The sequence below is a fragment of the Meleagris gallopavo genome, chromosome 8, assembly GCF_000146605.3.
Source record: "Meleagris gallopavo isolate NT-WF06-2002-E0010 breed Aviagen turkey brand Nicholas breeding stock chromosome 8, Turkey_5.1, whole genome shotgun sequence".
NCBI classification, from domain to species: Eukaryota; Metazoa; Chordata; class Aves; order Galliformes; family Phasianidae; genus Meleagris; species Meleagris gallopavo.
In genome coordinates, this window is record NC_015018.2 from 21,328,753 (window position 1) to 21,352,874 (window position 24,122).

At 38.8% G+C, this 24,122-nt stretch overlaps 1 protein-coding gene across 4 annotated transcripts in view; it reads right to left on the minus strand.

Moving 5' to 3' along the window:
- Positions 1–23,241, minus strand: part of LOC100544139 (gamma-aminobutyric acid receptor subunit pi-like) — a 41,857-nt gene extending 18,616 nt beyond the window's left edge. For 2 of the 4 annotated variants that reach the window (XM_010714585.3, XM_031554458.1), the window contains exons 1-6: positions 23,206–23,241; positions 19,073–19,161; positions 12,409–12,512; positions 2,718–2,785; positions 701–918; positions 261–343 (exon numbers count right to left, since the gene is read on the minus strand). In XM_010714585.3, coding sequence (XP_010712887.1) covers positions 261–343; positions 701–918; positions 2,718–2,785; positions 12,409–12,512; positions 19,073–19,128 — 529 coding nt within the window. In that variant the 5' untranslated portion in view covers positions 19,129–19,161; positions 23,206–23,241. Of the gene's footprint in view, positions 1–260; positions 344–700; positions 919–2,717; positions 2,786–12,408; positions 12,513–12,775; positions 12,930–13,127; positions 13,754–19,072; positions 19,162–23,205 lie in introns of those variants that run through there. The other 2 variants (XM_019617715.2, XM_031554457.1) reach the window with 2 other exon arrangements.
- Between the last annotated feature and the right edge of the window lie 881 nt (positions 23,242–24,122).

Sequence of the window (24,122 nt, forward strand, 5' to 3'; positions counted from 1 at the left end):
GGGGCATTTCCCATGGTTTTATTTAACGTTACTATTTCAGTACTCCCACGCTATTTTCAGTGAAGCTTCACAAGTTTATCTGGGTGTGAAAATACTATTTTAATTCTATTTTAATTATTTCACATGTGTTGTCACTTGGCTTTTATGAATACTCCAGCCTCAGCCTCTTCAGTAATACTTAACAGCCAGCAGTCTACGGAAATGATCACTCACAAATATTTCTCTAGTGACATACAAATACTAAGAACAACTCATCTTACAGCTTTCCAGTTGCAAGGTACACGTCTGCTTATCCATTGGGTATTTGGTCAGGTCCATGCTGCATGCAACAGTTGTGGTAATCCTTGAAAAACAGAGTAGCACTGATTATTATGGGGATAAAACTTCATTAGTCATTGTAGCTTCCTTTCCTCTCTGATCATTCAACAACAAAACAACTGCAATGGCAGAGGGGCAATTCCTGTGTTTGGTCTGCACAAAAGCAAAAGGATCTATCTAGGTATGAAAATGAGACCTGGTATTAAATTTAAGAATTTAATTATATCAATCAACCATATCATGTACTTGTAAAACTATAAAACCATGCATATTCTACTTCTACAAATAGAAAAGCTTTTAAAGCATAAAACCATGCTAACCTGAAAAGCTTGAAGTGTAACCAGAAGCCAAACACAAAGGCAGGTACATGGTATATACATACCGTATAGCATACAAGACTGTTCCGTTAGGGTATATTCTTATCAGACGATTCTCAACAGTGATATCATGAAGAAAAGACTTTTTTGAATCAACTATGAAAGTATCTGGGACCCAGAGCATTTCCACAAGCCGACCATCTAAACTTAAACTCTTGTTGCCATCAAAGCAAAGCCTCTCATCAGTCCACCGCTGCCTCAGAAATATGGTTGCTGTGTAATCCTGAAATACAATATATAAAAATGTATTAAAAAATTATTATATCAGTGTGTATATATGCATATATCAGTGTGTATATATATATATATATATATATATCACTTAGAACAAATCACATTATTCCATTTTACTAAAGTGCACAGAACCAGCTGCTGAGACTCTCATATATATGTATAATAGATATTCTGAGACTCTCTGTATCCCAATCCTAAATGCTGGCACTTGGATAGCAGTAGTACGGGCCCTCATACGGCCACATTTTCCAGCACCTGAAGTGATGTTGTTGTCATTAAGAAATATTATCTCGAGTAGATTTTGTTCTTAAGGTCATTGAAATTTCACAGTTAATGTTGAGGACCTCAGCGTAGGGCCATAAATCAGCTGAAGTCATCAGAGTTTTGACAGCAGATAATCTGTCTCCGTAAATCTTTAAATCTTACAATGATTTATTTAACTAAGTGGTTGCAAACAGCATTTTGTTCACATAAACCATTAAATAATGCATTTTTAAGAAAACTGTGGGAAAAAGTTGTATCAGTTCACATTCATAATGGCAAAAGAATGAAGTGTAATAGGAAGTTATGGAAATATATTAAAGATATCATCACCTCTTAGCTGAATATATCTTTTTAACAAGAGCAGTGAAACAGCAGAGCCAAATCTATAGTGACCTTGAAGATTGCTCTCAGGACAACTCACCTGCAATCTGAGTATGCCTTGTAGTCTAACATCAAAACCACACTATTTCTTAACATGTTTTTAATCAACTTTTGATGTTATGGTGTATTTTAATCACCATGATAAGTCAATCTTTAGTTCAGACCTTACATCTCCTTTTCTAAATACCTGGGAATACTTGCCAAGTACAAAAGGAATTCTCAGATTCCAACTATCTAGAAGTCTGAGTAATTTAATGGTAAGAGGTATTACTATCCACATATCCCTATTTTCCAATATTGAATATCTGAATAACGAGTTTTGTCTTTTGTTTCTATGTAGCAAGAGCAGATCTTTAATTAGAAAAGTATACTCCATTTTATAGTTTGTTCAAAAAGAACTGATACAAATCTAACAAAACAGCTGGAATAAATTAACGTGCGACAGTAAAAGAAAAAATATTATGATTGTTTCTAAACAAAAAGAAAAGGAGTGGCTTCAGAGTCACATGCAAATATATCTAATTCTCTGAATCACAGAATCGTAGAGGTTGGAAGGGACCTCCAGAGATCATCGAGTCCAACTCCCTGCCAAAGCAGGTTCCCTATCCCAGGTCGCACAGGTAGGTGTCCCAACGGGGCATCTTGAATATCTCCAGAGAAGGAGACTCCACAACCTCCCTGGGCAGCCCATTCCAGTGCTCCGTCACCCTCACCGTAAAGAAGTTCTTGCACACATTTGTGCAGAACTTCCTATGCTGCAGTTTCTGGCCATTCCCCCTTGTCCTGTCTCCACACGCTGCTGAAAACAATCTGGCCTTACCACTCTGCAGTGTGTAGGGATTTAGACTTTTCATTTGGAAAACAAATACTGCTCTATATGCCTTTAATTAAGATTAATACTCAGTAGCACATTTCTGTTTATATCTACAAGTGATGTGATTTCCATCTGTACAGATTTTAGTCTAGAAATCTTGTCCTTTGCAATTCAGTACTGACTATAGTGCTATAATCTCACATCTACAGTGAAGAATTAAATTATTTCTCCTACCAATCAAGAGGAAAAACCTCAGTCACATTGCCAGTAAACGTAAACACAAGACATTAGCTTACCAACAGACAGAAAGATTACAAAAGCTACAATACCATATTTATTTCTGATATGGTATCAATGCTTGCAATATCCAGACTCATTCCAACAGACACAGGACCATCTGCAAGAAAAAGAAAGTATTACTCAAATTTAGACTAGAAAAGAATTTCATTGATCGCACTGCCAAAATATAGTATTACTAGGCTAACATTACCATGGTTTTAACAAATATGTTATATTTCTTAGGGTGGATTTGTATGATTTTTTTCTCCTCAGAAAGAAAAGTAGAGGGGAAAGTGCTGCAGAGCAAGGTGTGGAAGGCACAATCCCCACGGTACATCACACCCTGCTGCTCCAAGGTGCAGAACAGTGGAAAGAATTCCTCCAGTTGCAACATCTGGTCCGCCAGATGTTGGCAAACAAAGGAGATGCTCCTGGCAATGTCACATGCTTAATACGCAGATGGGGTATCTGAGTGACTTTATTTACTGCCTGCTTAAGAACACATCGTCTATATTGTTTCTCTGAATTTCAACATCTTGCTTTTGACCACTGGCAGTTAGCTTGTGACACATACTTGCATTTATGAGGAAAGCAAGTCAGCCAAATGTTGATTCAGTGTGATTAAACACCAGGTAGCAGCCGTGATGTTATTATGATGTTAGTACACTCAGGCTCTCATTTCCTTACGAAGGTACTTCAGAGTGCCAGAAGATTACCAGTTGTGCATTTTAAAATGCAGTTGTGCAGAACTTTCATGGAAACATGGCATCAGACCTGGCTGAATACGTGCAGAACTAACAGAGTAGATACAAAAAGAAATCCCTAATAAATACGTGCATTTTTCCAAGTAATTTGAAAAGAAGAGAAAGCAACACATAGACATGAAGGAACAGTTTAGATACAATCTATGGAGCTGATAGTGCCCATACATCACAGGCATGCTGCCGAAACCGCCTGCAGGCCACATGCAATGCATTATGTAATTAACTCTTGCATGACCCCAGATAACATAGAGATCAGGAAGATGAGACAGACACACTATCCCATCGAGCGACACATCTGCGTGCTTATAATTTCTTTCAGAATTATTTCCACTTGTAAAGCAAGTGTTGAAGTATAAATCTCTGGGACAGCTTCCGAATCACAGAAATCTGGCACTCCTGGAAGAATCCATAAATGCTTCGCTCTGGACTCAGCTGAAAGTTAAAATATAAAGATCAAGCTTAATAAACGATTGCAGGCTTGCAGCAGCCCCTGATGGTAATCTCTCTATTTATTATATAGCACAAACTGTAGTTAGAGATGAGAAGAAGCTATTCATCAACTGAAAGATTACGGAGGTTAACTTCAGAACAAAATTAGTTGACTGAGAAGTTCCCAGATCACTGACAGATTGCTGTTCTGTTTTCTTCCATTGTCTTCTGTTTCTGACACTTTAAGAATACCTTTACACTCCATTCCTCCTCTTAACAGAGTACAACAGCAATTGAGTCAATTGATATTTATGCTTACCATTGTACTCTACCATCAGAGGTAAAATATTTTTAATACAGCATTTAAAATAGTACAGTTATTACAGATACACTGTGTCAGACCGTCAGAAGTGGTGGGGTTTAAAAAATAAGTGTGATTTGTAAACTTTTTCCTACCTTTTTTGTTTGCTTATTACCTTACAGATTCCCATATGACCACATCAAAGCATAATATTGCCAATTGTCACAAACAGTTGGGACAGGGAGCTCATCATGCAAGGTTATGCTAAATGACAGTCCTCTCTGAGAACAGTATAGCATAAAGCTATCTGTGAGATGTGACTAGAAATAAGAAGACTGTCCTGTTATCACACTTTATGTTAATGGTAAGAACACTAATTTATTCTTGCCTTGTTTAAGGCAATGCAGATTAGTGAAAATGTTCATTAGCAACATTTCAGTATCAATGCTACTGTGAAATGTCTGAGAAGAAAGCTGACTTCTGAGAAAGATTACTGAAAATAAATTCTTTTTTCTATTTCCAGTTTCACTGAAACAGGAATTCATCTCTCTCTCCTTTCTTTCACATTGCGGAAGTGTTGGGTGACTCCCATAAGCAGATCTGTAGCTTAGGACAGAATGCACTTAAGCTCAGACTGATCGTTCTAGCAACAAATTGCCTTGCAGTTCAAGTGCTAAGTAAGAACAAAACTGACCTGCTCTCCTAGCCCTGCCAGTCTCCACTGTCCAAATGCTGTGCATTCAGCCTGCCTAGAGCCAAGATTTCACGAAGACTCATCAGAAAATGACATCCCCTCAGATATTTTAATATTTTAAGGAGATATTTGCCACAAGTCAAACTAATACAACTGCATAGCCAACAGTAGTATAGCTTTCAATATAATTCATTTGATGGAAGACAACTAGCATCGGTTCCAGAAGAGCCGTAAGCAATTCCCTCAGGAGATTCTATTTTTCTGGGTCAGTAGGGAATGAGGGATATACTAGAAGGCCATGAGCATCGTAATCCTCTTCCTAGTTTTTAAAGTCTCTTCAACAGACTGTAGGGTGGGAGGAAGAAATATGGTAGCGGGATTGCTTTTGGCTAGATGTGGTTGTGGGCTCCCCCATTTGTATTTCTGATCCTGGGAATTATCAAAAAAAAATCTCTTAAGAGGTGATACCATAAGGTAAAGGACAAAAATTCCCATGAAGGTGAGCTATAACTTTGTCATGTCACAGTTAAGGCATATAAAGCAATAATTTGTGGAAACAAGGCCAATGAGCTTCACACTCCTTCATAGATTGAGATGCTAAAGCATGTGTGCTTCCCTATGTAGCACATCAGCAGTGAAGGAACTAACAACCAGACACTGAATGAAAGCTCAATCACTAATTCCAATTTCAGGAGTAGAGTCTGAACCAAATGATCAATAGAGAAAAACAACTAAAGCATCATGATTGAGTATAACCCAGAAAAGGTTTCATAAAGCAAAGGAAAACTTCTTCAAACATCTTCCAGACTGGGAGGATAGTAGGATGCTAGCAACATGTGAAGGATGAGCTGTGCTTCAAGGAAACTATGGAAGGGACCTCTATCAACATTAGATGCTGAGAACAGTTGTGCTTTAAAAGTTAATTAAATTGGAACAATATTTATAGTTAAAAAGATATTGGTTTGGTCTATTTGGGGGGGGGGGCTGGTTTGTTTTTACTGGATTTTTATGGTTGGTTGGGTTTTTTTGTGAGGATAATATAATTTACGGCACCTTACTAAATAAGTAAAGCAATAACAACAGTTAGAATGACTCTCCTCATAATTATCTATCAGGGTTTCCTCTGAACTTCCACTGAAAGCTCTCCTGTTGACAACTTCAAAAACAGGGCAGTAAACTAGATGAGGTAGTCAGTTCCTACACTTCCATATGTTTGGCAGAATTGTATGTGTAACAACAACTTCAGAAGAAAACTACAGATCAGAGGAAATCTGAAGTCATATTTTGTCATTAGCAAATTGAGTCTGAAAGATTAAGAGTAATCTGGCAAACATATGCAAAATGGTCAGTCTTGTTATAGAATCAAATTTCAAAATCTAAATTTCAGTAGAAGTTAAAAATGTATGTTATGCACTGAGACCATTACTTAATGCACTTTACAGATATTAACAGTAATCCCACATGGGAAAGCAGACAGAAGAGTGGCAGATGCACAATGAAGAGTCAGCAGCTTACTTTGAATTTATTTTTGTTCCACTGCAGTGATCACGATCTGTTAAAAGTTTGTAACAACAAAGCAAACCACCAAGTCATTTATGTTTTGCAACTCCAAGGACCTACTACTGAAATCAGTCAACAACATAAAGAATAGCTAGTGCTGAGCCACTAGTGCATAAATTCAGTTCAAGAAAACTTAAAACAATGTTGGTATTCAGAAATTTCTTAACAGGAATGGCTATTTGAAAGAATACCTCAAAGCTGCAGTAATACTGAGTTAAAAATATTATGGGACTTCTAGATAAAGCAATACATTACACTTGGATTTTGTCAGTGTATTTAACTTCCTACCACAAGACATCTTTCTTGACAAATGTATGTTATATGAAATGACTGGGCAGATGAAAACAGGCCTTCTGACAGATTTCAATTGTGATAGTTAATATGAAGACATCAGAAGATAGACCCATTTCTAGCAGGAATAAGGTTCAATTCTATTTGTTTGCATCAATGATCTTTAGACAGTGATGCATCTTTGCAAGTACAGTTTATGGACATCATAAAAATTAATGGGAATAGTAACATTAGCAGCTTAAGTTGTTTGTAAAAAAAAAAAGTATTAAATACAGCCAAGTGTAAGCAATTAATATGAGGACAAATAATGCAGGCAGTATGGATAGGACAGGAAACTCTCTTGGCAAGCAGCGCCTTTGAGAAGGATTTATTGGCCGTCACAGATAATCATTTCAACATGAGCATTCAGTATTATACTTTGGGAAAAGTACCATTCCAACAGGGAGCAATACATAGACATAAGTTACCTTACAATCCAGACCGTACTGGCAAGGCTGTTATTAGATTGCTGGGATGAGATTTGTTTCCCACATTTAAAAAAAAATGTGTAAACAGTATAAAGAGTTCAATAGAGAGAGACAGAAATATTCCAGGAGAAGAAAAACTCTGGAACTGTAATATAAGAGTTTATAATATGAATATTAAGGAATAGCATTTACTGAGCTCCTCCAAGAGGAGACAGTAAGCACACAGAGAAGGTACCCAGTGACACAGTATTATGTTTGCTAATAAAGTTCCCAGTTTGTGTACGATGAAAACAACCTGAAACTTCATATTAGCTGATTTTTCTCTAATTGAAATTAAGCAATGCTCATCATTCAAAGTCTCTAGAATTCAGCATTTTAGTTGGGAATGGGGGTGAAATCTGTCCTGCAGCAAGCTGGGCTTGACAGGGGTAGTCTCACAGTCTTATTTCTATGGGAAAGGAAGGAAAATCTACATTACTGTCCATATGCTGAAGGCTTAAGGATTCAGCAGGAGTTGGGTTTTTTTTCCCCCATTATACAAGTAGCCACATGTATACTCTGGGCTTTTTGCCTTTCACTGAAGGATTAGACATGGCTACATCTGTAAACAGGCTCCAGCGGGGAAAAGCTAATTGGTACATAAAATAATATTTACTTGACAATTATCTGGTATTAATTTCTTATGTGCCCTGTGAGCTTGTCTCACCAAATCAGAACTTCTCAGACATGCTTAACATCCCAACATCTCCTGATATCTTCAGGGGTAAACAGCAAACTTCTGAGGACCAAATTGCCCTCATCTAATTAAACTAGAACTTAATATAAACAACGTTTAGGAAAGATATGGTGCCCAGACTTACACGTAAGGTTGGACCAGAAGACTTAATTGGCTTTCTTGAATTTAAACCTTGAGATCCGGAAAAGTATTGCTCATTAAAAAGCAATGGAAAATGATCTTATAAATGTGGTTTAGAGTAACTGATTTAAGGATGGCACTTCTCTGTACCACTTGAAAGTAGCTTCCATATTCAAACACACTTAGCTGTGACCTTTTCCTAGTCTCTCTCTTTTTAATTAGAATACTTAAATTATCACTTTCAATCACAGAACAAAATCTATTTGTATAAAGTTATTTACAAGATTTTATGCATCCCTTAACAACTCCATGAACCTGATCCAAGGCTCACTGAAGTCAGCAGGAATTCCTCATTAATTCAGAGAGGTTTGGCACAGCACCTAAGTTAAAAGATCATTCTACACAGTTTCAGCAGAAATTTTAAAATCTGCTTGTCTGGGTGCGATTAATCACTGGGGTTATGTAGCACATTTAAGGAAAATAACTGCGCATTTTTAAATCCCTTATGTTAGCTTTTCTAAGGAAGATCTCCATATCTATCTAGAAGACTGTGATGGATATTACACTGAGAGGCACTATCTACTAATACTAGTATAAAAATATTCCATATTGCAGCCCAAAGAACAGCTAAAATCATTCTTCATTAGGTAGTGTTTCTAACCTATTAATAGAACTTCCCAAGCCTATTTGCTTAGATTCTCTAGGACTTGCTTGATGAAACAGCTCAAATTGGAGCATTAAAATGCTATAGTTAAGAAAATGAAACAGTAATATTCAAATGACAGAAAAGATAGGTAACAAGCCCAGTTACTCTCACACTATGTGAGAGTACCACTGTAATTTGGCAACTGGAACGTGCCACCCTGCACAGACAAATGTAACTATTCAGTCAATTTTGCATGTCTACGCATCCTTGAGGTACTAAGCCTGGCTTTATCTAATCTAATGTTAGGTACCCTAGTAAGATGCTAGAGATGGGAACAGCAGTGTCTGGTTGGCATAATTGGCAGTGCTTTGGTAGCAAGGTTCTGCAGGGGTGACATGCGTGGGAGGAAACAGCAAGATTAATCCAGAAATCTAGAAAAATCTAGAAAACCTATTCATTCTAATCCATGCAAGAGGAGACAATTTAATGTCATGCATAGTCATCAAATTCTAAGGAAAAATATCTTCATCTCCTCATTAACTTGGGTAAATTTTCAGGAATATGCAAATACCAGCACGAGAACTAAGCATGAGCATAAACATAAGAACTATAAGCTGCAGTAATACTTCCTTGACAAGTAAAGATTCCTTTTCCCTAAAGCCAAAAGAAACAGAAATTTAAAATCTTCATTTTTTATCATTTGTTTATGCTTAATGGACATTTTATTAACTAAAAACTCATCTTACTAGATATTAAGGAGTTCAGTAGCACTCATTTTGTAAGAATATGATTATATTTTGGCAGCATCACATCAGAATTCTCCCATTCCCTGCCTGAAGAAAAATTTCAAGGATAAGTATCTTTGAAATTACTATGAAGTACATTACATTGAAAATCAAGCCAACCTCTCACTCTCTTACCCTTGATAAAAATCACATTTCAGTGTTCCATTTGGCAGTTCATGGTTGAGAGGCAGCTGAACATGAGATAGAATTTTTCCCAAGTGGCCAGGAAAGCCAATGGCACACTGGCTATCAGAAAGTGTGACCAGTAGGATCAGGGAAGTTATTTTTTGTACTTGGCATGGGTGAGGCCACACCTCAAGTGCTGCATTCAGTTTTGAGCCCCTCTCTACAAGACATTAAGGCACTGGAGCATGTTTAAAAGAAGAACAAAGCTGGTGAAGATCTGGAGCCCAAATCTTATGAGGAGCAGTTGAGGGAACTGGGACTATTTTGTATGGAAAAAAAGGAGGCTCAGGGAGACCTTACTGCTCTCTACAACTCCCTTCAAAGGAGCATGTTGAGATGGGGTGCCTCTTCTCCTGGGCAAGAGCAATAAGAAAATAGGTGATGGCCTCAAGATGCACCAGTGGAGGGTCGAAGTTGGATATTAAGAAAAACATCTCCAGAAGAATGGTCAAGTATAGGAACAGACTGCCCAGGGAAGTAGAATCATCATCATCCCTGAAGGTCTTCAAGAAAAGGGTGACTGTGGTACTTAGGGACATGGTTTAGTGTGCATTGTGGTAATGGGTCAATGGCTGCCCTACACAGTCTTCAGGATTTTTTCCAACATTATGGATTACACAACTCCATGATTACAACCAGCTAGCATTAAGCTGAAAATGCTGTAGATGCAAACAAATACCACGATCCAGTTTCATGTCTCTTCACGCATATTTATGAGTGTGTATTTGTCACGCAAATAAATAGACCATATTTCTGCACATTTCTGAAAGGGAAGGAATCTTGGACACAAAAAGAGAGACAAGCATCTTGAGAAGACTGTCTTCAAGCTGTCACCCGCATATATATCTTCCCATTCCACGGGAATACTTTCATGCACTTTAGACAACAAATGCAGACTTTAGGGTTAATGTTCATATACACTCTGTTCATTTTCCTAGAAATACGACTTCCCTCCCCATAGTAAATCAGTACTGATATACTGATGCAATTGGACAGGCTGTTTCAACAGTTACTGCCAAACAATCTTGAAAAAAGCTGCACAAAATTGGGATCAATCTGGGTCATCCTAACCTAAATTATTTTTATGAAATCATCATTTTTTGTGAAACCACAAACTCTGCATTTACATCTGCCAACAGTAAAATGTATTTCTCAGCATGTGAACCCATTCTTTCAGTAGTAGAGCGATTGTACAACCATCAGATTTTGTGACACAAGAGTTTGCATGCCTGAGCTGTGGCCAGAAGCAGTTCTGACAACTTCTGCGAGAGCTTGACTGGCTCTGCATATGCCAGGCTTGGGCTGTGTTTGAGCTCCTGTGGGAGTTCCAAGGGAACTGAGAAAGTTCCTGGCATCCCTCTGAAAAAAAACCCAGGCAGAAAAAGAGCTACAGATTTACTGCCTTACAACAGCTGAGAAAGAATTCTGTTAGTGTTAAAAAATCATATCTCAAATGTGCTATAGTGGTGGTTAACTAGGATAACAGGGTTTTGTATTGCAATTCTGTTTGCATTCTGCTAAAGCATATCCATAACAGCAGTGCCAATGCATCTATATTACCACCCTGAAGTAATGAATGTAATAACTAAGTTCAGTGATCACTAATATATTTCTCACTGTGCAACACCTCAAATGAGAAGGTATTCATTTAGTTGTCATTATTACTTTTATCTTGTTAATAATTTCATGATTATGAAATATCTAAAAGCAGCTGTATCAGCAGTTGAGGCAATTACGATAAAATAAACAAAATCTCTCCCAAATCCAAAATATGGGTTTCCTCTTAATATTTTATGGAGTTGATTCAAAAACTATCCTTGACAATTGCCCTTAGTGCACAGGCTGATAGTCTAACCAGGTGTTTGGGTGGCAAGAGGTAACAGCATGGTCTGAAAATCACTTTTAAATGGAATATAAAGGCATATAAAAAGCCTTAACTTGAAGCCCTTAACATTTCTGAATTTCTAATTTAATAACTGCCCAGCATTCATTGTGTACGTTTATTTTCTGACAGACGTGAAGCTGAGCATCTTTCTAATGTGCAAACTACTTTCTGTTTCAGAGTTCTGCAGTTAGTCCAGGCAGAAACCTATGACCACAAAGCCTGCAACTCTTCATCAGTATTTCTGATGCATTCAATAGCCAGAATCAGGCAAGGAAGGTTCACTAAGACTTCAGGTGTGCAAAGACAATTGTACTGGATATCAATAATATCAGACTTTGTGCTGGAGATAACACAGGTCTTCCAACCTGGTGACTATGGCTTTCCAACACAAGGAACTCACATTTTCAATTAATTTACCCCTGCAGTTCTGGAATGAACCCATTAAATGATCTTTAAGACCCAAGACAATTCTCTTGTGCACATAATAAATGCATGTGGTACGTAGTGTGGAATAAGATTTACCTGTGCTTTTGTGAGCAACATGATATGTAGCACTTATTAACAGTAGAAAATTTTAAAGATATTTAGGAAATTATGATAAATTACATTTTTAAATAAGTGAGGTTCTATAGATGCCTCACTGAGGAAACACAAACATCAATAACTAAGATTCCTACAGAGCTGGAAGTTTTGTCTGTGAATGCCTGGAATACATACACTTTGGGCCACAAAAACTATTACACTATATTCTACTCTAGATACGGGCATCAAATATAATCTGATGAGTCACTATCAAGCAGCAGCACAGAGGAAAACATTTGCTCTCATCACTGATTTTCAGGCATGAGTTTCATGACAGTCAGAGCTTTGTACTTACTGTCAAAAAATGGACGTAGATATTTGTTGTATCCTTTTATTATATTTTGTATGGTTGGGGGAAGAATTTCACCTTTTCCTTCAGCGTCAGAAATCTGCACTGACCTAAAAGAAAAAGAAAGGAAGTGAGGATGTTTTTAAAAACTATCATCAGTTATAAAAAAGATTATGTTCCAGACCAATACTGTATTAGGGTCAAGGTTACTGATGATTACTGCAGATCATAACACTCATAAAATGTCTGCATTTCACAGCACTGCAGAAAAAGCCATTCTAGAAAATACCAGATTTGACAAACTGTGTTAATCCCTTATTTGCAAAAGACACTGCTTTTCTATCTTAAAACCTAGCACTTCTTTGTATCTCACCTGAGAAAATGGCTCAGTCTTCCTTAATGCTTTCTCTGTAAATAGGGCACTAATCTAGGAATGTGGGTGGGGTGTTGATTGTCTACTGCAGTACTTAAAATTAAGCTTCTTTTTACATAATGAAATACATTCAATTTAGCTCCTGGAGGGAGACAGAAACCAGCCTCAGAGATTAGTGCATAAAAACACTTTTAAAAGCCTGCTTTTACAGCAACATTTTTAAATAGGTTACAGAAATAACCCTGTTGGGCAGAATCAGTAAGGAATAAGAATACACACCACTCCTGTGTTCAAAAGCAGCTACAAATAAAACAATCATCAGCTAACACAGAGAAGTAAATACAAAACTCACCTCTGCATTAAGGCCTCTACTGTAGCTTTACACAGAGGCTGAGAACAAGCAAATGCAGTGGGAAGCCACACACCTGGGGAAGCCTACCTGGCTGTGGGCAGAGGCTCTCTGACAGAGAGCAGCCATCTGTAAATTCATCAGAAGAATGTTCTACAAGGGATGGGGGCTCATCCTCCCCCCAGCCTAGCTCTGCCTCTTAACTCTTCTTAGCAATATAGGAGCACAAGTAACCCAGCCCTGTGAAGAAAGAGCTAGGCTTTACGGAAAAGAGTGTAAGTGCAAAGCCATGGCTGGGTGAGCACCCACTTGTGAGCTTTTTTGCTTCTGCCTTGTTATTGCTCAGTTTCCTCTTCCTAATCCCCTCAGAACTGCTCTTAGAATCTCTACTTGCTCTGTTTAGCTATATTTCTGGACCACCCATAGCCTTTCACAATGCATTCCTTTGACTGCAATATTACTATGTTTTCCAGCAAGTTTAAGCAATTCTGTCAGAAAAGAGTGGATTTCATCCAACTGCAACATAACACAACAGAAAGCACAGCAAAGACAACAGAGCAGTGAAGTCCAAGGCTGCAGCAAGCTCAACTGCAACAGCCCCGGACACAGAAATAAAGAAGCTACTTATCTTCAGAAGGCCTAAGGTACATATAGATCTCCAGCAAAACATCCTTGTCTCCACTGCCAACCCTTAAATAAGGTCTGGGAAGAATGGATCATGGCTCCACCCCTTCTGGTCACTCAGATTCATTGCATGCACCTGAGCTCCCATAGGTTGGCCCTGCCTTCCCACCAGGTGCTCAATAACTGCTTCAAGCCATCACTTAGTTTTTCCACTACAAGCAGTAATCCAGTCTTTCACAATAACATTATAAAGTTACAGAATCACAGAATGTTTGGGTTGAAAGGGACCTCAAAGACTGTCCAATTCAAACTTCCAAACCACATGCAGAGGTGCCAGCCACTACATCAGGCACTAGATCAGGGCTCAGAGCCCCTATCCAATCTGGCCTTTAACACTCCGAAGGATGTTCACCCACAATCTTTATGAGCAGCCTGCACCAGTACTTCGCTATCTTCTCTGAGAAAAAAATTCCCCATGACATCTAAATCTCCCCTTCTTCAGTTCAAAACCATTTCCCCTTGTCCAATAGCTATCTACCCATGTAAAAACTTTATTTCCTTCCTGTTTATAATCTCCCTTTAAATATTGGAAGGCCATAATGAGGTCTCCCTGGATCCTTCTCTTTTTCAGGCTGAACAAGCTCAGCTCCCTCAGCCTGTCTCCATAGCAGAGGTGCTCCAACCCTCTGATAATCTTCGTGGCCTTCCTTTGGACCCGTTTCAACAGCTCCAATGCTGACGGTCACAGGCCTATTCACAGTATTCCAGATGGAGCCTCAGGAGGGCAAATCAGAGAGGGACAACCTCCTCCCTCCCCCTGCTGCCACTCTATTGTTGCAGCTCAGGATACCACTGGCCTTCCAGGATGCAAGAGCACACTGCTGGCTCACATCCAGCTTTTCGTCCACTAGGACCCCCAAGTCATTCTCGGCAGAGTTGCTCTCAAGTTCTTCTCCTCCCTGTCTGCACACATATCTGGGATTGCTTCAACTGAAATACCACACCTTGCACTTTGCATTGTTGAACATCATTAGTCCGCTCTTTACATGAGTCCGCTCTTCAAGTTTGCCAAGGTCCCTTTGGATGGTATCCCCTCTTCCTTATGCCATATCAACTGCACCGCTCAGCTCAGTGTCATCAGCAAACTTACTAAGGGTGTACTCAATCCCACAATCTATGTAATTGATAAAGATGTCAAAGCATACTAGGCCCAAAACAGATCCCTGGGGTCCACTATTCCCCAGCCTCCACCAACGCAGAGCCATTTACCACAACCCTCTGGCTGTGATCACCCAACCAATTCATTATCCACCAAATAGTCCAGCCTTTGAACCCATATCTCTCTGATTTAGAGTTAAGTATGTGGTATAGGACCACATAAAAGGCCTATGACACCATATTAAAATAGTTTTCTAAACACTAAGATGGTATCATTGAATGCACGTGACCGAAATCATGGTTTGAGACACAGTGTCTACTGTTAACCCTTTAGTGCTGTTATTACTATCTAATTTTTTTTCTGTTTACCAGACCCAACTGCCACATATGAAACTAGTTTGACTTAGGGAGCTCATCTATTTTTTACTTCTCTTCTTTTGGACCAGGCTTTTATTTCTTTATTGATAAAAGACTGGTAATTTCTCAGGGTTTACTTAAGGGTAGAGTTAAGTAATAAGGACTGCTTCTTCTTAAGCTCTTTTTTGTCTTAAAGAAAGTCACATTGAGTTCAAGTGTGCATATAAATAAGAATGTCAGTTTTATATTGTACAGAATTATGGGAATTAGAAATGCATTTGAATTTAATTCATTTCTTAAATACTCTACTTGTAACAGACTTTCCTGCTTTTGCAATTTACATTTAATTTCAGTGAAGTGCTCAATGAGCTGCATGAGTTTAATTTCACAATTTTACTGGATTGCTCCTGCATAATTCTCACATATTGTGAAACCATAAAGAAAAACTTGCCCTTTTTCACCTCAAGTGTATAATTTTGTTCTGCAGATCAGCATGTGGTCATAGAGTGGTCTGGTGTGTTGCCCTCATGAACACCTATCTGCAGAAATAGATCTTGAATATTTGACATTATTTAGGCTGGCAAGTACTTTCCTTAGACCACTTGTTTTATCTCCCAAGACAATTCTTTATTTCCTTTATCAACATATGATGTGTAGCCTCATGTTTTTCTCTTCTGCTGATTTTATGGTTAAGAATTAACTTTTAGCCAAAGAAAGGCTGTTGGGAAGTAACTGATGCACTGAACGAACAGAGCTTAATTTATTGCACAATATTTTGCCATACAATCATTTAGAAATCCTATGCAAGAGAAACCTGCTGTCTCTCCAACTTGAGCACAGTGCATTGCTAGATCCCGCTCGGGTAACTACCAGCACACTCAGAAGCAAACTGTCAGTATTGAAAGGCAAAGAACCTATAGATGTTACATGTGTTAAGTGCTTTAGCTTATCTACATTTCAGCACAGGATGTCCTGATTCCTCTCAAGTGCTCTTCAGAGCCCATGCCCTTAGTCATCACTAAGCAAGCGAGTTTACACCTGTCTGTAAGAAAAAAAAAAATATCTATTACATGGTCTTGTGCCCTTGTGCAGGGATTGCAAAGGATAACAGTAAAATCTGAGGCTGTTTCTTCTTATACCTATACATCTTCTCATCAGTGCATCCGAGCTTCCCTTTTATCCAGTTATTTTTTTTTTTTAAATCTTACTATGTGTTTTATTTTTTCTGTTTTCTTAATGTATTTAAAATACACTGGCACACATTTAATTGCCTTGAAATGGCTATTCCAGCCACAGAGGAGAATATGCTTTTATAGAAAAAAACTTAAACATATACACATAATTTGACAAACATTCCAAGCTTTCTGTTCTCAGGGTCCTGTTATCAAGGTATAACAAATATATTAAACTCTCTGGGCTCAGGGGCCCATGACGGCATCTATAAAAGTTGAACTATAATGATTTAATTTCCTTTACTATTCTTATGGCTCAGAAAATGTAATATTTTACAAACTGGGCTACGCCTGGAAGGTACAATTGCTTGTTACTTAAGAGACAGTCAACCTAGTGACTTACTGGAACTGGGTAACTAAAGGGGAGGGAGGCGAAAGGGAGCATCTGCCCTAATCAGCAGTACATATCACTGCTTAAAACAAAAGTACATTCTAGACACATGTGCAGGAATGTTCTTCCTGGCTATTTCTCATCAAGATTTATGTATCATGAAAGAGGCAGAAACACCTCAGAACTGAGAGAAGGGAAAAGCAAAATGCCAAATACAGTCTGAGCAAGCCTTTGAAACGCACCCCTCAGGAAAAGCTGGGCCAAAAACTTCTTTGAGGCAATCCACTGACAGGCGAAGGGTTTGCAGACGCAAACAAAGGTGTTGCTTTTTGTTTCACACTTGACATATTCAGGGATATTGGCTTTTGCGTTGTCTTCACAGATAAACAGCAGCAGGATCACAGACATCACTGCTAATTTCTCCACTTCATAGCATTCTGTGCATTCCATGGCTCTTGGTTAATTGGCAGCGTTGAAACAGTGGCATTGTATTACCACTTCCCAGGTATAGGAACAAATACTTAAATAATGCAAGTGGTCTTTAAGTTAGACAGAACATCAACACCCCAGAAAGTCTTCAGAATGCAACCCTATAATCTTGGGCTAGCATCCTTATTTTGAAACATCTCTCTTGAAATGAATGGGAGCTGCTCTTGGGATCAAATCCTGTCTTTAAGCTGTTTCTTGATAGTGATTAAAATTGTGAGCTCTATTGATTACTTTGATAAATTTGCCATACATTTATTCATCTCTAATTTATTAATAAAAATATGTCTGGAAAAATGACAACCCACACAATCCACTGGCTACAGATTTTCTGTATGCACATCTACAACATAACTTCATATTGAAAGTGAAAATAAGAAGCATTATTCAGCGAGTTGTTACTCAAGACACTTCAGAAATATTTGTAGTTAGAAGGGACCTCAAAATTTCCCCAGTTCCAACCCCTGCCATAGGCTGCTTGCCACCCACCAGATCAGGGTCCAGCACCCCATCCAACCCGGCCTTGAGAACCTCCAGGGATGGGGCACAACTTCTCTCAACAATTTGTACCAGTGCCTCACTGAACTCTGAGTAAAGAATTTCTTCCTGACATCTAACCCAAAATTCCCCTCTTTTAATTTAAAGCCATTCCCCCTTGTCCTATCACTGTTAGACTGCATAAATGTTGATCTCTTTGCAACTTTACTAGTGCAAAGCCATGATTATTACCTATAGTGTGTAGCAAGTCACAGCTGACAAGGTAAAATTGCATTTTTCTGGGCAACAATGTCTGCATAGCCCTGCAGAAGGCAAACGAGGGAGAGGACTTACACTCCCCTTAGGAGAGTGCTACTTGCCCTCACTAAGTGAGGCTTTATCTAAAAATGTGTTTGCACACCAACTTGAAAGTAAAGCTCAGGCAGAACCTTATCATGAGGTATTTACTAGGAGGATAAACAGGCAAGGCATTTCTACAAAGAGAATTGGCTAAGCAGGTTTTAAATATATTTCAGGTAGTTAAAGATGGTGGTTGCAATGTTGTTTAACCTGCCCATGCTTGCATTGTCTTAAAGTTGCTTATAAAATATGTTTCTTCCAAAAGACGACATTTTTTTCATTTTTTAAAGTGCTCCATTTCTGTCTTATGGGTTTTTTTTTTTTTTTTTGCCATGGCAACTGCACTGTTAGCAGGATTATTTGTACGAGAAAGGGATCAGTTGCACCTTCCAGCCTAACACAATTCAGCTTTCCTTAAGAATTCACAATTTCATCTACAAAGCATAGTACACATTTCAACCAGGCAATTTTTAAGGCACTTTTCTTTAGCAATGAGTGCACAAAGATGACTTTGCTACCTCAAGCTTATAGCACAGGGAGGTGCGCTCTATGCCTCTGCCCTCGGGCAGGGTACAGTGCTTCAGGAGAGGACCATGCACCCCTCTGAATTTGCCAGTGTCTAATATGATATTCACACTCTCTACACAGTAGTCTTTCATTTGTAGGACCGTTTGCTTAAGTTCATTTTTTTTCCCCCCCATTGGTGTTCTCAGCGAAAAAGATCTAAATCGGGGTGAAGAGGATTCATGGGGGAACTCAGTCCTGCATTTTTGTTATTAATGTCCAGGCTAGTTAATGTTTGAAAGAGGGAAGGTTCAGCTATCAAGTAGATTTGGCTTCATCTTGATTGGTTAGCTTTTTAGCTCTAAGCTGACTGATGTTATAGGTTGAGGAAATAATAATTTTCAGTAAATATTTCTTACCTACACAGCACCAAAAGAAAAAATGCTCTTAAGCTGCAGCATTTCAGACTGCACATTGTCAGATCCAGCTTCAAAAGTTCTTGCAGCTCCTAGAAGGGAAGGGAAAAGATGCAGTGTTAATGTTTTACAGTTCATATTTGCATTCTAAATATCCAAATTTCACAAGGTTTTCAACACAAACAGGATGAGTTGTACCTTGAGCAGCTGCTGTTAGAAACATATTAGTAAATGTCTACAAGAACTAAAACTCAAAGTTAAATCTAAGCTGAACATCATGTTGTTTTATTAATTTGCCAGCAGAAATCGCATTCCAATGTATAAGAATTCTTTCATTTTTACATTTATCCTTTCAATATTTGGAAGAGTAATTGTTTTGAAAAACAGCTGCAGACATATGCAGGAAAATCATAAGCACCTTGAGTTTTGCCAGTGCTGTTTCCAATTGTGAGTGAGTGCATCCCTGGCACATCAGTGTACTCTTCAACATGAAATACCAAACCATCCATTTTGGAACTCAGAGCTGTTTTGGAGCAACAACTCTGGTCCATGTACAGTACAATACTTATGATGCACATTATGGTAACTTGTAGTTAATGAGGAAACATTGTTGCAGCAGATAAATTAAAATGATACATTTTTATCTCTAGCTACATAAAAAAAAAATCTGTTAACTGTACATAAATATCCACATTCATCAAAATGTATGGCAGAGGCAAGATGCTTTCTTCTGAATGGAATTTCTTTGCTCTTGTCAGTATGATTCACAACCATAATGGTTATTTGAAAGTAATCTGTCAGCTCTATAATCCATTTCTGGATGAAAATAGTATCAATCAAAATGCTTTAATGCAGTCATTCCACAGATCTGAAATTCACTGGCTGTGCAAAGTTTTACTATATTTCATCGAAGCACAGAAACGTTATTTGAAAGATTTGCCTGAAAACTAAATGAAAAAAAACACAAACATCAGACAGAATCAGCAAGAGAATTGTTAAATGTTAAATACGAATGAAATATCTCTTAGATTTTAAGAAGGGAAAATCAAATTACACTATTTTCAGTGTCAAGAATGAGTTTTGCTAATAATACCACTAAGATTTTGTTGAAGCTTTGTTTTACTCTCCTTCAGCTGGCCAACACAAAATGCTACCTCCCTTCTTTTGCCCTTAAGAAACCTTTGGCTTAGCTCATAGTTCAAGCAAAAGCAGCACTACTGGTATTTGCTAGAATTAACACCATTTGAATAGCATCTGACTTGCAACAGTGGTAAGTGGCAAAATAAGTTGCTACTGTCTGCAAGAGCAGAGGAAAGCCACTTGAATGGCTTTTTAAATACACAAAAATATTCAACATCTTGGATATTGAAGCATACACCAGCCTGGTAAATATTAATGTCAAAATAAATCGTCAGCTCTTACACTGACTTCCACAGAAAATCATGCATGGGGCATTATGTGAGCCTGTAATAGCCCAGCTGAGCAGATGGTGTTGTCAGAACACTGCTCTCCAAACGCTGATTCTCTAACAGCCCTGCTTCGTGTCGCAGTATCTCTGCTGTGGAGCTCATTCTGGATGGTTACTTTCTAGATTTGCTATCTTTATCTCACAGGACAATATACCAAAAATAAGAATGATCTTTCTAGTTTCCCAGAAAAGCTCTTAATGACTTCATAAAGCCTCTTTTATATTTAGCTTTTGAATTGCTACTACGAGCCCCTAATATGGTTAAGATCCTTTAAAAGCAGATTAAGAAAACCTATGGATATTTCTGTACTCATTTTAGTTTTTACAGTGCTGCAGATCAAACGACTGAGTTAATTACTCATGTTTCTAAAGCAACTAGCTTGCCTTCAGATCCATTCCAACTTAGCAATTGTATTGAGGGAGGTGCATTTTATTCAGTCTCTAACACATGGAAGGTCAAACTCATTTTGCAGTAGGAGGATTAGTTCTGTGTGCTGGAGAAGGGAGAACAGAGAACTAGGAGGAAGAAGAGGGTAGGGTCTCACTGCTGCATAAGACATACTAACAGAGAGATCTAATTAGCACGTTGACTGGCACCCAGCACTACCAAGGGACACTGCCAGCAAGCCAAGGAATACAACTGGGCAGTACTGAGCTCTTAAGCACCTTCACATACAACAATTAAGCTCAGTGTATGCATCACTGCTGCAGTTGCACACATTTATGCGTGCACACAGTCTAGTTTTTAAAGGTCTTACTGAGCTGTTTTGTTCCACTTGTACTTGTCTTATTGCAAGCTTGTGCATCTGGATTTCTTCTGTCATACATTTATACTTTCAGCAGGATTTTTTCCTGTGTATGTGAGCCTTATTAATTATTGGTATTTAAAGCTACTTCAGCAGGAGCCTTGTTTTCCTCTTTCCTATAGACTGGAAAAATATACATAACCTGTTATTTGTATGGACTATCAAGCCATTTGGTTTTACCAGACATCACACACAATCCAGGTTATTGTGCACATACTGACACACCTTTGTGTACTGAAGATTCCAGGAAGTAATTGAGGTGAAGGTAGTAAGTAGCTGCTCTCAGTTCCTATATAATGAAGCAACAGTGATTTCTGCTTCGACTCAGATCAGATTAAGACTGTAAAATAGTATCCAATGTTTTTGGCATTTCTCCTGAGAATTGGGTGTTTATCTCAACATGAAAGTGGATTACTTGAGTTTCACAAACCTGAGAATGAAACAAGCTGAGGCAGTGAGGTGGCAGAGGAAGTGGCAGTATCTTAAAATTTCACTGGAAGTTAATTTTGTGAAGATGAATCAAAGCATGAAATGTCTTTTATACTGCAGTATCTTATCCACAAGCTGAAGTGTGGAAGAGACTAAAAATTACTAAAGGCACTTTGTCATATGGTAAGGGCCATATGCCTGAATTCCCATGGTTGCTGTTGCAGGCATCTAAAATCATAGAAGTACCTAAAAGTGTTAGTAGTGTTTTTATAGATAGCATAAACTGAATTATCGTTCCTGTTGCTTTGCTGCACCCAAACATTCGAATGACAGCCTCTTGGAAGCACTTGGCTGAGGGATTCAACCCCAGTGCCAAAGGCAGCCAGCTCCTTGCCCTGGTCTGCCTTCTGCCCACCACAACTGCATCACAGCCAGTGCATCTGAACGCTTTCTATTCTGTCTTCTGGTTGTTAGAGCAGAATGAATTAATTGTAGGGAAAACAATGGAAAGCTGAAAATGATAAAGGTGCAGTGGGAGGAAGGGAGTTAAATGCATGGGGGCAATCATCATTCAGAAGTACAGGGGGAGATGTAGAAAATTGCAGAGGATGTGGCTCCAGAATGACACCATCACTTCCAAGCTCTCTATTCATTCTTCATTCCTGCCTTTATTTTTATGTATTGCTACCTGGAACTGGCTTCTGCAGTTCTTATGCAGAATTTTTTATTGACTCCAAGCTGTACGGGCAATAATCCTCTGTCCTCCTTCACTTGTGCACAAGCAGCAAGTGAAAAAGAAGGTTAAGTCTTGCACATTGCTAGGTGAAGTCAACTGCACACAACTGAGCTGTAGTCACTGACAGCGTGGTTTCTTTGTTTTTAATGGATCAAATTAGAAGGAATAAAACTGAGCAGCAGCAGGTCTCACTGGGAACTGATGGATGTGAGTGGACCAATGCATATGTCTGCATCCTATTACAATAGGCCCCCACTAATTTGGCTGACAACTGGCTTCTGGCACACCAGCTAGCTTATTTCTAAACCCTAGGCATATCTCTAGCCTGGCAGGGGCATAAAGCATGTAAAATCTCCATGGGCAAATAAGCAAAGTTAGATTTACATGGTCCACAGAAAGTAGCTGTCTTGTCATGTTTCCTTTGCAGAGACAGATGTTGGGTACAGGGCCATCCAGTGCTATCTTAGGAACTGGAGGGATATTGAGCTCCTGGTGCTGACGTACCCAGCAATAGCTCACAAATAAAATGCTGGATTTCAGTTCTGCTTCGATGTTCTAATCAACAGAGTTGCCACAAGCGCCAGAGAATAGAAGTAAGAGCCAAAATTGTTGCTTTCTTGTATGTTCCTTTTATGTGTAACATAAAACTGGAGTAAATCTGGAGTAACAAGAGAAAGATGAGAGAAAAATCACTCACCCTGTCCTAGACTCACAAGATGAACTCCAATGGAGCAGATCTTCAGAGAGATCCTTCCCCACTGGCAGTCAGCTCTTAAATGGGTCTAGGAGAGGTGGAGCCAGGCTCCACCCCTTCCTGCAGCACAGGTGAATTGCCTTCACCTGTGCTCCCGTGGCTGACTCATTGCTCGCCTCAAGTGATCAATCAGAGGTTCAGGCCGTGATTCAGCAGCCCCATACAGTGTGCCACACAGCAATTCAATCAAAAGTTTGTGAGATTATAAGTGTTTGCTTATACATGCGTGTATATAGTTTTTATACTTTCTTTGCTTGGTACATCCCAGTTCTTCTATCTGTGTCATTGGCCCTCTACAAACATCTGAAGATGTTCAAGGGTTGCTTGTTGCAGTAGAATTGCCAGTCTGAATCAATGGTTGAGCACCAGATGAGAAGGCATGGCTAATGCAGGTGTAAGCAATGCACACCTCCTCACCCTCATGTAAAGGTTAGCAGCTGAGGAGGCAGTATCTCTCTGGATAGAGATGGTGCTCCTCTTGAGCTGTTAGTGGTTATAGGATATAGGTGAGCCAATTTTCCTTCATTGCCTATTATTGCTCTGTAGTGCCTGTATCCCGTTCAAACACACTTCCATCACTTTCTTTGCCATACACTTGTCTTGGACCAAATAATGTCTCTCAGACCTTTGCTGGCTTTAAAGGTGTATGTAAATACTGCAAGATGCCTGTGCTCAATTCCCTAGGATGCTCTCCTACCACACAGCAGCAAAGAGCAGGGAGGTGCTCAGTTCTCATACTATTTGAAGGATGAATGTTGAAGATCTAGACGGCCTCTAGAGAGGCTGAAGTTGATGAATCTAACCTCAAAGGCACTTTTGACTTGGCAAGAAAGGTACAGGCAGCTTCAACACAGTGAACA